Source organism: Capricornis sumatraensis, chromosome 9 (assembly GCF_032405125.1).
Source record: "Capricornis sumatraensis isolate serow.1 chromosome 9, serow.2, whole genome shotgun sequence".
In the NCBI taxonomy this organism is placed as follows: domain Eukaryota; kingdom Metazoa; phylum Chordata; class Mammalia; order Artiodactyla; family Bovidae; genus Capricornis; species Capricornis sumatraensis.
In genome coordinates, this window is record NC_091077.1 from 2,410,885 (window position 1) to 2,427,535 (window position 16,651).

The 16,651-nt window shown below is 53.8% G+C and overlaps 1 protein-coding gene across 3 annotated transcripts in view; it reads left to right on the top strand.

Moving 5' to 3' along the window:
* The window catches only part of FLT4 (fms related receptor tyrosine kinase 4), a 41,796-nt gene extending 26,115 nt beyond the window's left edge, over positions 1-15,681 (top strand). For 2 of the 3 annotated variants that reach the window (XM_068981235.1, XM_068981236.1), the window contains exons 19-30: positions 78-191; positions 359-447; positions 568-718; positions 1,401-1,495; positions 1,853-1,975; positions 3,214-3,325; positions 4,486-4,585; positions 4,945-5,050; positions 5,645-5,796; positions 6,835-6,955; positions 8,037-8,122; positions 13,100-15,681. In XM_068981235.1, the coding sequence (XP_068837336.1) occupies positions 78-191; positions 359-447; positions 568-718; positions 1,401-1,495; positions 1,853-1,975; positions 3,214-3,325; positions 4,486-4,585; positions 4,945-5,050; positions 5,645-5,796; positions 6,835-6,955; positions 8,037-8,122; positions 13,100-13,292 (1,442 nt within the window). In that variant the 3' untranslated portion in view covers positions 13,293-15,681. Of the gene's footprint in view, positions 1-77; positions 192-358; positions 448-567; positions 719-1,400; positions 1,496-1,852; positions 1,976-3,213; positions 3,326-4,485; positions 4,586-4,797; positions 4,867-4,944; positions 5,051-5,644; positions 5,797-6,834; positions 6,956-8,036; positions 8,123-13,099 lie in introns of those variants that run through there. The other variant, XM_068981237.1, reaches the window with a different exon arrangement.
* Positions 15,682-16,651: the final 970 nt, after the last annotated feature.

Genomic DNA, 16,651 nt, shown 5'->3' on the forward strand with positions numbered 1-16,651 from the left:
GAAAAAGGGATATTCAGGGCCTGGGTCAGGGGCCAGGTGGGCCCGGGAATCAAGCAAAGCCCCCATGTTGCTTCCAGAGGGCGCCACAGCCAGCGAGCATCGCGCCCTGATGTCGGAGCTCAAAATCCTAATCCACATTGGTAACCACCTGAACGTGGTCAACCTCCTGGGGGCTTGCACCAAGCCCAATGGTAAAGAACTCGGGCGCCCTGCGGGGAGGGCAAAGCCCCAAGGTGCCCTCATCTTTGTGGGTGTGAAGGGCCAGCTGGGCTGGGAATGGGCTGGACACGGGAGGGCTTGGGGGCGGGTCCGTGGCTGTGCTGCTTGCCCTCCAGAGCACCCTCCTGCCCTGCCCCAGGCCCTCTCATGGTGATCGTGGAGTTTTGCAAGTATGGCAATCTCTCCAACTTCTTGCGCGCCAAGCGGGAGGCCTTCAATCCCTGCGCGGTAGGTGGGCGCCCCACCGAGGGCCAGGCCTCTGCTGGTGAGCCGGGTGGGGAGGGCGGAAAGTGCCTTTCCAGTAGATGGCGAGCCTCCTCCCGCTCCGACCTGCTTTGTGCATCTCAGGAGAAGTCTGCTGAGCAGCAAAGGCGCTTCTGCTCCATGGTGGAGGGCGCCAAGGCTGACCAAAGGAGGCCAGGGAACTGCGACATGGCCCTCTTCACAAGGCTCCTAACGGGCAAGGGCGGGGCAGGGCGGGCCGCTCCAGTCCAAGGAGGTAAGAGTCTGGCTTCCCCTTGCCCAAAACGGCTGGCATGCTCCAGGACCCTGGGATAAGCCAAGCTGGGGCCCTCCTGGAGGGACTTAACACGGGGCCGGATGAAATGCACTCTGCCTTAGAAAGATGCCACCTCAGGAAGCAAAGCACCCATGCTCCCGCCAGAGGGAGCCATAGCCAGCGAGCCGTGCGCCCTAATGTCGGAGCTCAAAATCCTAATCCTCACGGGTGGTCAACCTCCTGGGGGTGTGAGACTTCTGATGTTTGATTTGGTCGTCCCTAGAGAAGGAAATGGCAACCCACTCCAGTGTTCTTGCCTGGAGAATCCCAAGGACGGTGGAGCCTGGTGGGCTGCTGTCTATGGGGTCGCACAGAGTCGGACACGACTGAAGCGACTTAGCAACAGCAGATAAATAAGAGTTTGCCCTGCAAACATGGTGAGGAGCCGTCCAGGCAGAAGTAGCAGAAGCAGAGGTCTAGTGTGGCAACAGTACTCACTGCTCTGGGTATCACGGAGAGAAGGGAAGCTGAGGGGCAGGAGAGGGGACCAGCAGGCTTGTTAAGCCTGGCCAGGAGGGACACAGCCAGGGTCAGTGAACACGTAAGAGCTCCCTTTGGGGCTGGGTGGAAAGCGGGAGTCACGGCTGAGGACCCTCCTAGCCAGCCTCACTTCTTCGTGCAGCCAAGGACCTGTGGCTGAGCCCGCTGACCATGGAAGATCTTGTCTGCTACAGCTTCCAGGTGGCCCGAGGGATGGAGTTCCTGGCCTCTCGAAAGGTGACTGCCCCAGCAGTCTCTTCAGAGGGGAGAAAGGCCAAAACTCACCAGCTGACCCCGCAGAGACGCTGTAGTCAAGGCACATCTCTCCCACTTTGCAGAGCTGTAGACTGAGTCCAAAGGGTAGAACCGAACTCCCAGGGTTTTCCGCTAGTCAGAGGCAGAGCTAGGCATAGAGCCAGTCTGTCCTTCTGCGCAGCCTTCACAGTGCCACCAGCTACTCCATGGCAAGTCGTGGGGCACACTGAATCTATCCTCAAGAGAGCAGGACTCACGCAGGGTATGCTGGAGCTCTAGATGCGGGTGTGGCCACAGGGGCCTGCCCCGATCGCCTCACTGCTCCTCTTCACCCCCTAGTGTATCCACAGGGACCTGGCCGCTCGGAACATCTTGCTGTCAGAAAGCGACGTGGTGAAGATCTGTGACTTTGGCCTGGCCCGGGACATCTACAAGGACCCTGACTATGTGCGCAAGGGCAGTGTGAGTACAGGCCACAGCGGGGGGTGGGGGCTGTGGGCCAGGGAGCAGGGTGGGGACTCACCGCCATCCACCCGGAAGGTCTGAGGACCTGCACCCGCAGGGATCCTGGAGACCCTGCTGAGGCACCTACAGCAGGTGAGTGGAGACAGGAGCTGACAATGGCCCCAGTGCTCCAAATGGAGCCCGTGTCTGGCCGTTTTGGTCCGTTAGGTGGGCACTGACTCCACACACCTGCTGCGTAGGGGCTGGCCATGCTGAGGTAGATCCCACATGCTGTTTGTCCCCGAGGCGGACATGCCTAGTGTAGCACAGTCACAGAAGAATACCTGGGCGCTAGGTGCATCTTGTGTCTCATTGGTGATGCTCAGAGGGAGCCAAGCAGGCATCTGGCATCTAAATTTGTTTAGGGTTTTGCCCCAGGGGATGAATGAAGAGTCTTAGAGGGAGGTTGACAGGCAAATTGGGTCCAGGCTATGGAGAAGGAAATGGCAACCCACTCCCATATTCTTGCTTGGGAAATTCCATGGACAGAGGAGCCTGGTGGGCTACAGTCCATGGGGTTGCAAGACACGACTTAGCGACTAAACAGCAGACAGCAATGAGAGGCCCACCATGCAGGCTTTTGTCCTTTATTCTAACTCTCTGTTACGCGGGGACTGTGGAGGTAACAGTCAGCTGTCCAGAAACTCCCTCTACAAGCTCTAACAAGAGAGGGGTGGGGGGAGTGCTAGGGTGGAGGCAGAGGCAAGTCAGGAAGGCCCATGGTCCTCAAGGCTCCCAGGCCAAAGCCATAGGAGGGAAGTCACATTAGGAGCCACCAAAAGTGGGCTCGGGAGTGATGCCAGGCTTCCAGTGTGGGGACCAAGTGGCGCTGGTGAGGGTGTGCAGGGACTCAGCTTCCCTCAACATACTGGCCCAGAGGGTCTGGAGCTGGAGACAGGCTACAAGTTTTCTCTGGGAGAGCACAGGGGAAGAGAGGGACTGGATGTCTGCCCAGAGTAGTTGCAGGGAAGAAGCCTTCAAAGTCACCAGGCACCTGTGGAATGGAGTCGGGGGAGGTGGCGGGGACAGAGCAATTGCAGGAGCCATCTGAATACACGCAGGGTGGGTCTGACCAAAGAGCCTTTCTTGTGCGGTGACTCCAGAGTCCTGGGGAGAGGAGGGGCAGGGGAGGGATGCCCCTGGGTTTGGCCTCTCTGTTCTTCCCTTCCCCATTGGGACACACGTCCATCCCACAGGCCCGGCTGCCCCTGAAGTGGATGGCCCCTGAGAGCATCTTCGACAAGGTGTACACCACGCAGAGTGACGTGTGGTCCTTTGGGGTCCTGCTCTGGGAGATTTTCTCCCTGGGTGAGTACAGGAAGGGGGCAGGGCAGGGCAGGCTCAGCAGAGGTGCACGCCTGGGCTGAGCAGTCCCGCTCATTCTGAGACAGGTGCTGGGAGGGCCCCCTGGGTGCCCCCTTCATGTCCAGCCTGTGCCCAGGGCAGAACCCTGTGTTCACCCACCAGCTCCTGGGCTCGTCACCCGTCACAGAGGGAAAGGCCATAGGAGTTCCCTAGAGCCCTCCCTCCCTGGCCGAGTCCCTTCCTCACAAGCTGTTGAGGACACTGTTCCTGCCTTCATGGGGCTGGAGGGCATCTGGAAGGAGACCGGCTACTCCCTCGATGACCACAGTTGCTGCCACCTCACATAGTAAACCAGGCCTCGCTGGACCCAAGACGAAGGGCCCCAGCCAGGGTGGGGGTGAGGCAGGAAACAAGGGGAAAAGTGAAAACGCTGAATGGCAACCATGACCAATACTGTTAGTAAAGATAAAAGCGCACGGCAAGCGCAGGAAGGACAGTGCTGGATGTGAGCCAGAGGGGCCAGGAGGGGCAGGCTAACGACGGTGGGTGGGCTGGAGGCAAGAGGGCCTGCAAAACAGCAGTCCAGGGTGCAGGGTTGGTCAGGGCCGTGGTCCTTGTGCTGGGGAGCTGAGCAGGATGTAAGCAGTCAGCATTGGGAGATGCCACAAAAGCTTGTATTGGTGGTCCAGGCAGCCTCTGCAGGCCCTCTGGGGTGAGGGCCTGGAATTTAAGTCTACTGGGAGCCGTGCAGGGTTTGAGGGAGAGGCCCTTACCTTAAAGGGCCTTTCCACTACTGTATGGCTTGCAGGAGCTAGGTCCTTTTTGCTGGTAGAGACACAGGACTTAAGGAAGAACTGGAGAAGGCTTCTCTGAAGAGGGGGCATTGTGACAGGGCCACTCAGCTGGCTCAGCAAAGCTCTACTGACCCTGACGGTCCCAGGATGGGAAGTGCTTCTGCCAATGTGTCTGTGAAAGCTCTGATGCTCATGGCAGTTCTCACAAGCGGGTGCCACCATCCTCTTAACCAAACAAGGAGCTCGTCCGAGGGGAGGGGGCAGCAGGGTGAGCTCCTGCCATGAGGGGCCGGGGCAGAGGCGGTTCGGACCTGAGCTGAACAGCGGTAGCCTGCTCCCCACCCAGCCCCCATCCTGTTCCGCCATCAGGGGCCTCCCCATACCCTGGGGTGCAGATCAATGAGGAGTTCTGCCAGCGGCTGAAAGAGGGCACCCGGATGCGGGCCCCAGAGCTAGCCACTCCTGCCATGTGAGTCTCTTGGGAAGCTGTGAGGCAGAGGGGCCGTAGAGGTGGGTGGGCACCAGGAAAAGCTAAGGGGGGTTGTGTGCAGGCTTGGGAAACGGGGCTTGCCAGCAGGGGTGGGAGGCGGGAAGGGGCTCAGGCAAAGGAGCCGAGCTGGAGGCCTGCAGACACCGTCTCTCACTCCACCATGGGTCTGCTGACAGCTCTCCTCCCTGCAGGTAGGAGAGACGGCCCGGCCTAAGCCCAGGGGAGGGAGGCAGGCAGAGCAGGTGTGAGGGATCGGCAGGAGGTGGGAGACTTGGGTCTGCTGGGGTCGGGTGCGGAATGCACTCAGACGGCCGTCCAGCATCCAGCTGTACCCACAGACGCCGCATCATGCTGAGCTGCTGGGCGGGAGACCCCAAAGAGAGGCCTGCCTTCTCAGATCTGGTGGAGATCCTGGGGAACCTGCTTCAGGGCAGGGCCCAGCAGGTGAGGCCCCGACTCCCCCTGTCCTGCTGCAGCGACCTCTGGCCCCCAAGCCAGGGATCATCACATGGATGGTCAGAGCCCAACTTTCCCACAGAGAGGCCCAGGCTGGTCCTCAGGGAGCTGGCAAGGAGCCCCCACCTCCTGGCAGAAGAGTGACATGTTCTTCTACCTCCGTCTTTGCCCCTCTGCCCCCTGCACCCACCTCTGACTTATATCTCCCTCCCCCAGCTCAGGGCTGGCTCAGGGCAGCCTGAGACCTGGAAGAGGAGGCAGGGAGCTGCCTGCTGCCCCAGCCTCAGGGACTCGAGATGGGCACTTGGTGGCCAGTGCTGCCCAAGCTGAGGGTGGGAAGTACTGATGTTCGAGGCTGTGTGACAGCCAGGCTCTGGAACGAGGATGCTATTATGCCTGCCTCCTCCTTAGATGGGGCACCTGGAAGGGCTGTGAGGAGAACTTGCCCAGCTCCTTTAGCCCTTGGAGCCCTTGAGAACAGCACTTGAAGGATCAGGAACTCTAGAAGTCCTGAGCGCAGGAGTAGGGGTGAAGTGGGGCCTAGGGGCCTCTGAACCTGGCTTTTTGTGCCTTTCCTGCCAGGAAGATGAGGACTGTGTGGCTCCTTGTGGTTCTCAGAGCTCGGAGGAAGGCAGCTTCTTGCAGGCATCCACCACGGCCATGCACATCACAGAGACGGATGCTGACGCAGAGGACAGCCCGCTGAGCCTGCACCAGCACAGCCTGGCCGCCAGGTCAGCCCCCCTCTTCAGATCCAAGGGTCCCCCGGGCAAGGGGAAAGCAGTTTGGACATGTAAGTTTTATCCTCATCAGTCATCAAGGAAAAGCAAAGGACAAAGACTTAAGAGGCCATTGTTTATCAATTCAAAGAGCCAAGTGACAGCATCGCTGATGCCCTGGTGGGTGTGGTCAGTGTCAAGTCCTTCCAAGCCCATGTGGCCTCTCAACATTGCTTTTCTCCATGCCCCCTCAGTTCTTCCCTCTGGCTTCCTCTGCTTGCCCACACTCCTAGGCCCTGAAAGGCCCTCGGCCATCAATTTCAAGGGAGCGCCCCTCTCAGGCACAACACCCTGGCCAGCTCCACCCTGTAAGGAAAGAAAATGGAGCAGGCAGGGAGAGGGGCGAGTTCCCAGGGACCCTGAGAATGGGGCTGGTCACTCACTAACCTTATTCAGGATTTAGAATGGAGCCTAAGTATCCAGAGTTTGGGGTCAGAGGCCAGTGAATATTCACATTCCAAGAAGGTCGTATATCCACATTCGCATTGGTGTTGCTGAGAGAAGAGCTCGGGACTCTCCACGCCATCTTCTCCAGCAGAGAGCAAGCCGAGCCTGGGGAACAGAAACACCCAGCTGGTTTTTGCCAGGTTCCTTCCACCAGCCCTGCTGTAGGCACTCGAATGTGCACACACACGTACACACGTGCAGGTCAGGCAGTGGCATCAGTACGGCCTGCCGTGCATAGGGTGGCCCATCCTGGAGGGAAGTCCTCCCCAAGTCTCTCTCCAGCTCCACGTCACGCCCAGGCCAGGTGCCCTCTGCTGCTGGCTTCCCACCTCCTCCCCAGCAGTGGCCTCAGGGAGGTTCGCTCTTCTTGCCTGGGAGCAGAGGCAAGACTCGGGGGCCTGGGGGGCCATCTAGACCAGCCCCTGTACTCAGCCCCAGGCCTGGAGTCCTTCCCGAGAGGAGAGGGGTGCAGAAGGAAAGGTGGAGAGAGCATTCAGGAGGGGTGCTGGGCTGCACTTCTCAGCACTTGCCGTTTCCTCCCCACAGATATTATAACTGTGTGTCCTTTCCGGGATGCCTTGCCAGAGGGACTCAAACCCAAGGTTCCTCCAGGATGAAAACATTTGAGGAATTTCCCATGACCCCAACTACCTACAAGGCCATAGTGGTAAGTGGGATGCTTGGGCCTGTGCCGCCGCCCCAGGTTAGGGCCGCTGGACTCCTTCCACAGGGAGCTGGACGTCAGGAAGTCCTGAGGCTCGTGGCAGAAGCCAGCTCAGCACAAGGAGCCCCGTGCCACCACGTCTCTGCTCCTTTCACTGTGCCCTCCTCACCCACCCAGGGCCTCCCCTCCCCAGCACCCAGCCTTTCTCTCCCAGCAAGGTAGAAACCCCAGTAGAAACCCAGTGGAAAGTCAGCTCCTCCTTCTAGACGGTTCTCCTGGGATCGACCCGAGTCAGGGCCCCCCGTGGGTGGCCATCGGGCCCCGTGACCGGAGAGGAGAAGATGGTGTACTAAACAAGAAGTCTAGGGTAAGAGGCACGGGAAGACCACTCATGTTCTCAGATGTGGTCAAGCAGAGGAGACCTCTTACAGCTCAGTAGGGCTGGAGGCAATCTGACCATTGTGTAAAAGCACAGCCTTGTAGCCTCCATCCAGATGGGGCTGGGGTGAGTAGAGGCCCGGGGAGGCTGGGTACAGGGGTTGCGATGGGTGCCCTGAACCAGCGCCATGCCGACCCGAGCTCCCATCCCCAGGGTCAGATAAAGGCGTAGGGGGAGGGCCCCCCATCTTTGATGAGAGTGCAGTTCAGTCCCCCTCCACAGAAATCAAGACCACTCCAAGTCACACTGATTGTGACATAGCCCCACCAAACCTTGGATATATCTGAGGATCCTTTCTCTGTACTGTGAGCTGTCAGATTCTTTCTAGACTTCCCCTGTTTCTCCCGGCGCTCCTGCTCTGCTGTGTCCTGAGCAGGTGTATGGCCGCCTTGTGTATCTCCCAACAGGGGCGTCCCAGTCTTGCCACCCTCTTGACTCATAGGGCAGGGCCCCGCCAGCCGCAGTTCCTCCCTCTGCGGCAGGGGCGTGAGACCCTGACCGACAGCCTCCGTGATGGAACGGAGGCCTGTTTCCCACACGCAGGATGAGCGTCCAGGCAGCAGTGGGGCAGGTCTGAGGGGCAGCTGCCTACAGACGGGTCCTCCTGGGGGCCACCCACAATCTTGGCGTGATCTCTCTGCGCAGGACAGCCAGACGGACAGTGGGATGGTGCTGGCCTCCGAGGAGTTTGAGCAGCTGGAGAGCAGGCACAGAGAAGAGAGCAGGCTCAGGTAGGGCTTCTGGAGCCCGCTCCTGGCCAGGGCCCAGCGCGGGGAGGCCGGGCCTCCATGTGCCTCTCACTCTCTTACCTGAAACTTTTCGTGTCTCCAAATTACCTTTTTGTGTGTTCAAGGCAGACCACACTGGGACTTGAGGATTTTGTCCACCAGCCTTCCCATAAGCCCCACCCCTCGTCACTGTCCTGACCCAGCACCCTGGTGCTGGTCCCCAAAAACCTCCCTCCCCTTTGACAGATACTAGACAATAACCTCTTTGTGAAACCAAGAAACATCTGCTGTGTCCAATGGATGTAACACCCTTCCCCCAGCCAGGGGAGGCCACGGATCATGTGACTTAGAGCTGGCTATTGTACTTCTTTGATGAGAATACAGTTACAGAGAGATCTTCCAGTGTGCTTGCATAGGGGGTGAGCTCCATAAACAATGACCTCCATTTTCCAAGAAGATACCTCCACTCTTGATCTGAATATTTAAACTTCAAAGGGTATACATGAAATAGTTAAATAAGTACATATTTTTTTTAACTTTTGATCCATTTTTTTCAACTTCATTGGAACACACAATTCTTTTTTCACACAGCCATCTCTTAAAATCCAGTGGAAACTGCCCATTAAAGATGGGTCTGGGCAATGGCCTAAGATACTCAGTTATGTGCATATAAGTGAAGCACATAAGTGAAGATTAGTGTCTTTCTGCATGCAGTCTTTGAACTTTTTATTTTGTATTGGGGTGTAGCTGGCTAACAATGTTGTGATAGTTTCCGGTGAACAGTGAAGGGACTCAGCCATAAATACACATGTGTCCATTCTCCCCCAAACTCCCCTCCCGTCTAGGCTGCCACATAACATTGAGCAGAGTTCCATGTGCTATACAGTGCATCCTTGCTGCTCGCCATTTCAAATATAGCAGTGTCTACACGTCCATCCCAAACTCCCTAGCTGTCCCTTCCACACATCTTTTCCCTCAGCAGCTGTAAGTTCCTCCTTTAAGTCTGTGAGTCTCCTTCTGTTTTGTATCATGTCTTTTTGGATTCCACCCACATGTGAAGGATGTCATGTGATCCTTGTCCTTCTCTGTCTGACTCACTTCATTCAGCATGTATGACAGCGTCTAGGCCCATCCGTGGCGCTCCACATGGCATTATTCCACCCTTCTTCATGGCCGAGTCATATTCCAGTGTATCTCTGCACCACATCTGTATCCGTTCCTCTGTCAATGGTCATTTAGGTTGCTTCCGTGTCTCGGCTGTTGTAAGCAGTGCTGCAATGGATATGGAGAGGCATGCATCCTTTCAGATCATGTGTTTCTCTGGATACATGCCCAGGAGTTGGGATTGCAGGGCCATATGGTAGCTCTATTTTTCGTTTTTTAAGGAACCTCCATACTGTTCTCCATAGTGACTCTATCAATTTACATTCCCACCAACAGTGAAGAAGGGCTTCCTTCTCTCCACACCCTCTCCAACATTTATTCTTAGTGGGTGTTTTTGGTGATGGCCATTTTGACCAGTGTGAAGTGATATCTCACTGTAATTTTTATTTTCATTTCTCTCATGGTTAGTGATATTGAACATCTTTTCATGTGCCCCGTATCCATCCGTACTTCTACTTATTTACTTTAGTAATTGGCTTGCTCATAGCTGTTTAAATGATAGAACCTGAAATATTATATTAATATAAAACAGTGCTCTTTTTTGCTTTTTACAGATCCTTGTGTGACACCTGTGTCTTTCAGGGACCCCTTTTGGGGTCATCTGGTGTAGTTTTCTTTGTCTTCTGCCTAGGCTGTTTTTGAATCAATAGGTGTTATCATTGAATAGTTTACCCTAGACCACAGGTGTTAATTTGTATCATAGCAGGATAGTTGAGGTCATTCTTCGCCTTTCTGGTAGGTATCATTAAGATCTCTGCAACTTAGCCAAATATCTGTTACCTTCCCAGCAGCCTGCAAAGGCATGTTTGCAGCACTGTGAACGCAGAGGTTCGTGGGGTCGCATGCCTGCAGATGACTGCTGTACCTCCAGCATGCATCTTGACCTCCTCCTTTGTTTTTATTGATTCTGTCTCGTAACCTGTATGAGTAACCGAGTTTTGAAAAACTAATGCTTTTTACTTATTCAACAAAAATAGTTTCTGGCTAATTTTTCTTTACCAAACAGTTGTTTGTTTGTTTTCTAATCTCCCCAAAAAGTATTTCAGTAAGAGGATGAGCCAGAAGCTGTTAACTCCTTAAATTCCAGTCTCCACACATCTTTCTAAAATCAGCATATGAAACAAGACTTCTCAGAGCCCGTGACTGTGACATGAGCGAGGGAGAGACTCCAGCTGTGTGTGAGCAGGGAACTCAGCAGCGGAACCAGCACAACCATGCCCACAGCCTGGCCCAGGAAGGCCGTCTGGGGACTGCCCCCTGAGAGGGGACCATCAGGGTCCTTGGGACCATGGCCACACAGACAGGAGACTGCAGAGTGTGAGCACCAGGACAGCAGCCTTAGGAAGGCTCTGCTTCTGAAAGGACAGTGAGCAGGAGGGGAATGTGCATCTCAGGCACCTAGTGGGGGAGAAGAGCCTTATATAAACAAGATTATATTAAGAGTTGAAAAGACAGTTACACACCCAAGGGTCTCTTCATTACAGAAACTGCACATCATGGTGGGAGCAACAGAGGACATTATCCTCTTCCCAGGCTCCCTTAGAAACACATCGTGATGGGCCACAAAGAGGTGTAGCCGGTCACTTGGCAAATGGAACATTCCCCAAACAGATGTAGAGGTGGGATGGAACGTACCTTGAAAGCATCTGTCAGGGAGAAGGAAGGAGTTTATCTCCTCTGTTCTTTCCTATCTTCTGTTAACCACTGGTTAGTACTCACCCTGTGGGAAGTTAACGCATCCTCACTTCAAGGTGACTCACCCAGTCCTTTCAGCGGCACTTAGGGTGCCATGTGACTTAGGATCCCTGTGACATGGCAGTTCATCCAACTCTAGGTGAAAGGGAGATCTGAAAGCGCTAGGCTTGTGGTTGGTCAGTATGGCTGCACAGCAGCCACTGGGGAGGTGTCCAGCACTCCCTCTTCAGGGAGTGGCAAGTCCCCACTGGTGATACAGCATGGGACATGAACGGAGCCTTTGGAGAGAGGGATGCAGCTGGATTCAAGTTGTTATGCTGTTACAGTACTCCTGAATGAAGAAAGCTACGGAGACACCTACATTCCTGGCCCTCCTGCCATAGGGTAGTTCAGTTCAGTTCAGTCACCCAGTCGTGTCCGAATCTTTGTGACCCCATTGACTGCAGCACGCCAGGCTTCCCTGTCCATCACCAACTCCTGGACATTGCTCAAACTCATGTCCATCAAGTTGGTGAAGTCATTCAACCATCTCATCTTCTGTTGTCCCCTTCTCCTCCTGCTTTCAATCTTTCCCAGCATCAGGGTTTTTTCCAGTGAGTCAGTTCTTTGCATCAGGTGGCCAAAGTATTGGAGTTTCAGCTTCAGCATCCGTCCTTGCAATGAATATTCAGGACTGATTTCCTTTAGATGGACTGGTTTGATCTCCTTGTGGTCCAGATCAAACCCATAAGGTAATCTCAGCCTGATAAGTATGAACAGAAAAAAAATGAGCACTATCCATACAGTTATGATAAGAATAAAAAAGGAAATCAGAATTAAAACTTTTCAGTAGCCATAAACACTCCAAAAACAGCATGGAAAAACTGTGATACAACACAGCGGCATAAATCATAATGAAATAAGTAGCTGCACCATGAATCATAAATTCAAAAATTCAGAATAAAAAGGGACAAAGTGTGACAATATCAAACGGGAGCCGCCTAAATTTATGGAAGGAACTGAAATAAAAGACAAATCCTCTCAAAACTGAAGAGCAGAGTGCCCAAGGGACAACTGGATATGATCAGACTTGCAGTGGAGGGCACATTTGATAGATATGAAAAGAGGTCGAGAATAAATCAAGAGATCTAAAGGGTCCGAAGGAATGTGAAAATTTTAGAAGTTAAATAGAAAACTCCCACATATGTACAACTGGTGTCTCTGAAGAAGAAAAATGCCAACAGTGAAATAGAACTAATATTTAAATATGTAATTCAAGATAATGCTCTTAAATAAAAGGAGGCCAAATCTACATATTAAAAGGGTACCTGGGAAAACTGGTCCAAAAAGAGTAAACTCTGAGACATTTCCTAGTTGAAGTATCAGGTTCTTCAGGTAAAACATCAAGTCACCAAAAAAGAGAAAGAGAGAGAGACTGAAGCATCAGGCTTTTCAGTAGCACCATGCAAAGCAAAAGCAATGAAGCAAACTTGCAGAAATCTCAAAGAAAATGAGTGCTAAGGAGGGGGAATCACCGGGCCATCGGTGAGGCAGGCGGGGACCGGAAGCTGCAGGGCCTTCTGGGCCAGGGGCAGAAGCTTGGACTTTGTTCAGAGAGTGAGTTGTAGTGAACAAATTGTGTTGAAGGGTGTGACTCGAAGGATCTCTGAAGGCTGGCCTGTAGGGAGGCATGAGTGGAGAAAACAGGTGTGCTAGGGCAGTACAGAGCGCACGGTGGTGGCAGCTCACTCTAAAGGTGCATTTCAGCGCGGAAAGGACAGGACTGCTGAGTGGGCTGGATGTGGGGGGTGAGGGAAGGGAAGGAGGAAAGGATGACACCTGGGTGCTTGAGACACTAAATCAACGTTGGTGCCATTTACAGAGATGAGCAAGACTGGGAGAGAAGCAGGTTTGGAGGGATGGAGTCGGGCTTTCTCCATTGTCCCGCGCCCAGGCACGACAAGGAACGTTCTGGTGTTTGCTGGCAGGCACATTGCTTTGTTTTCCTATTTAAGTCAAATCTGTGTGTGTTTCCATTGGCTTTGCTTGTTGCTCTGGTTGTTTCTGGTGATTCCAGTCAGACCTGAACACAGTTCCAATCGTTCTTCTTTTCTGACTGATGTCACCTTCCTGTCTCGGCAGCTGTAAAGGACCAGGCAGGAATGTGAGCGTGACCGCGGCACACCTCGACCCCCAAGGGAGGCGGCGGCCCGACCCTGGGCCCCAGGGCCAGGAGTTCTACAACAGCGAGTACGGGGAGCTGGCGGGGCCCCCAGAGGAGAGCTCCAGCACCCCAGCCGCCCAAGCGCCCTTCTTCACAGACAGCAGCTACTAAAGCAGCTTCGGACAAGCCACCCTGGACCCTGGGCTCTGACAGTGGGTTGGGGGTCACGCCTGGCCAGTGATCAGAGGGCTAGAGACCCAGGCTGGAAGCTTGTCTCATCTAATTTGGGCCAGGAGACATTTCTTCCTCCTTAGCTAGGAAGAGTAAAACCCAGGCTCCAGCGTTCCCTTCAATTCCATCAGCATGTCTGCCCAGGACACCCTGCAGATCCCTGGGGCCCTCCTCCCCTTCAGACTCAGATTCCACTTGGTTCAACATCCACAGAGGCCAGCTCTGGCTGGGCACTCTCATAGGAAATATCTCTTTGGGTGCCTCTCTCAGCATGGTAGATGGTGTGATCCCTGACTTCTGATGAGAAATATGAGAATAACATAATAGTCGAGGTTGAAGTGTGGTCTCCCAGCCCTGCCCCTTCCCGTGGGAATGGCTTTCTTCATTTGCCTCTCCAAGGCTCAGAGAAGGTGCCATATTTCCAACTCAAAGCAAAAAATGAGAAATTTGAGTGGAGAGGAATGGAGATCTCCTTTCCTTAGCCTGACCAAGCAGCTCAGAGTAGCCATCTCTGCAGTTCCAAACCAGTTACAGCAGCCTTCTCCTGAGTGCTGAGAACTATTCAACATTTTTTTTTTTCGTTAGAATTTCAGAGGCTATTTGAGCTGCTGTGAAAATTTTACTTTTAAAAACTTCAGTCTGAAGGGAACCCAGGAAAGGTGTTTCTGAATCTGGGAAATTCTTGCCTCTGACACCCAGTCAACTGCTGGCATAAAAGACCCCACTGTGGCTGCCACCTCTTTCTGGAGAAGGCCCCCAGCTGTACCTGCCTGGTCCAGAATTGGAAGAGTCATCTGATGGTCTAGAGCTGCCCATTGGAAAGCCACCTGGTTCTTCCCTCTGGGGCCTGGATCTGCTACCCAAGGCACCGCCCAAGCTGTGAACATCCTTATGAGAGCCAAATACTATGGGTTCCTTAAGAAAGGCTTTGGGGCTGGCCCAGAGGACCCACCAGTATTGCTGTGTACCAGGAGGCAATCCACAGATGTCCCTACATCCCCATGGAGGCCCCCGACTCCTGCCCCCGGTCTGTACCTGACATCAGTGGTCTGTACCTGACATCAGTGGTCTGTACCTGACATCAGTGGTCTGGAAGGTCAAGCCTCTGCTGCCACAGAACAGTGGAGGGCCCCCTGGAGGCTGGACCATTCCGCACTGCCTGGCCACCCACACCCCAGGAGAAAGACCCTCATCCCTAGTATCACGGAGGTTGACACCCCGCTACCCACCACGAGACGCTTGCAGGACAGGCGGCCGTGCAGCGAGCAGGGGCATGCCCGGCAGGAACCACCGCCCCCCCCCCCCACCATGTTGTACATTGTTCCTTTAAGATACATTGACTGTAAGTGTGGCTGTAACCCTAACTGTCCTCAGGTGTCCTTCTCCCCTGATATCACCTGCTTGTGAGACCTGGGTCTCAGGTTTACCTGGTTGAAGTCCAGAGGGCGTTTCCATCAGAGAAGCATCTCAAGGACTTTCGTGCCGTGGCCCAGGCCCAAGACCCCTCCTGAAATGTGTCCACCCATGCTCCTGCCACATAACTGCACACACACAAATGTACTGAGAAGAAAGCCTCCCCCTGCCCCTTGCAGGACATATGCTCCAAAAATATAAAGTATTTAACAAAAGATAATAATAAATTTGATGCCAGTCTTGAGTTACAGTGAATAGAGTCTCAGCTAAATTCCAGATCTCTGTTAAGGTTTTATTCTAGCCTTCCTCCCACCTGATCGTCAGCCCTACAAGGCCACTGGACAGGCCATGCAAAGGAAACGGCAGCAGAGGCAGCCCATGCCCCCTTTCTCTGCCTAAAACGCTGGTATTGTTCAGTCAATCAGTTGTGTTTGACTCTTGGCCACCCTGTGAACTACAGCATGCCAGGCTCTCCTGTCCCTCAGTATCTCCAGAGTTTGCTCAAACCCATGTCCACTGAGTCAGTGATGCCATCCAACCATCTCATCCTCTGTTACCCACTTCTCCTCTTGCCCTCAGTCTTTCCCAGGATCAAGGTCTTTTCCAATCAGTCACTTCTTCACATCAGGTGGCCAACGTATTGAAACTTCAGCTTCAGCATCAGTCCTTCCAATGAATATTCAGGGTTGGTTTTCTTTAGGATTGACTGGTTTGATCTCCTTGCAGACCAAGGGACTCTCGAGGGCCTTCTCCAACACCACAGTTCGAAAGCATCAATTCTTCAGCACTCAGCATTCTTTATGGTCCAACTGTCACATCCATACATGACTATGTAGAAAACCATAGCTTTGACTATATGGATCTTTGTCAGCAAAATGATGTCTCTGCTTTTTAATATACTGTCTAGGTTTGTCATAACTATTATTCCAAGGATCAAGCGTCTTTTAATTTCGTGGCTGCAGTCACTGTCCTCAGTGATTTTGGAGCCCAAGAAGATGAAATCTGACACTGTTTCCACTTTTTCCCCATCTGTTTGCCATGAAGTGATGGGACCAGATGCCATAATCTTTGCTTTTGAATGTTGAATTTTAAGCTAGCTTTTTCACTCTGCTGGTGAGTCCCCGAAAGCCACCAGCAGAGGGCGCTGGAAGCACTGGGACACTGGGACTCAACTCCACTCACTGAAAAGGTGCCTAACTTAGCTTCTGAGAGCTAAGCATGGGCACTCCTCAAATATTTACTTTATCAATAAAGTGACAGCATTTTGTCCTCACCTACTAAAACCCAATGCTACTTCAGGCCGTGAGCTCTGGTGGCCCATGGACTTGAGAACATAGCCCAAGCTCAGTCCTTGCAGTCACCTCCCCGAGTCTCACCTGCCCCCTCCAGAAACAGCCTGTGAACATCTCCATCACAGACCACAGATGAGGACAGGACAGAACAGGATGGGTGAAGGGTGCATCCGGGATGACCTAGGACATGCCTGAACTTCAAGATCGGGGGATTCTGACCCCAACTTCAGTCTCCACCCAGAGAGATGAACTCGTGTCAGGAGAGTGTGGCAGGGCCCTCCATAGCCCTGCCCTGGGATGTTTGCGTGATTTCACGGGTGGCATAGTAGTGACTTTAGATTGGTGTGTAACACTGGCCTTCTGGACACAGCCTCAGAAGGCATACCAGGAAGGGCTAGACCAGTAGCAATGCTAGAGGCTCAGGAAGGAAAGTGGGCCATGTCCCATGGACGCAGCTGCCAGCCCAGTGGACGCCTCGGGAGCAGACCGAGGCCCAGAAAGATCAGGAGCCAGAAGCCAGCCTGTGGCCAGGCCCTGGTCATTTACCCTGTTCAGACTTCTCTCATTCCTCAGGGATGCCTGCACCCCTAGAGG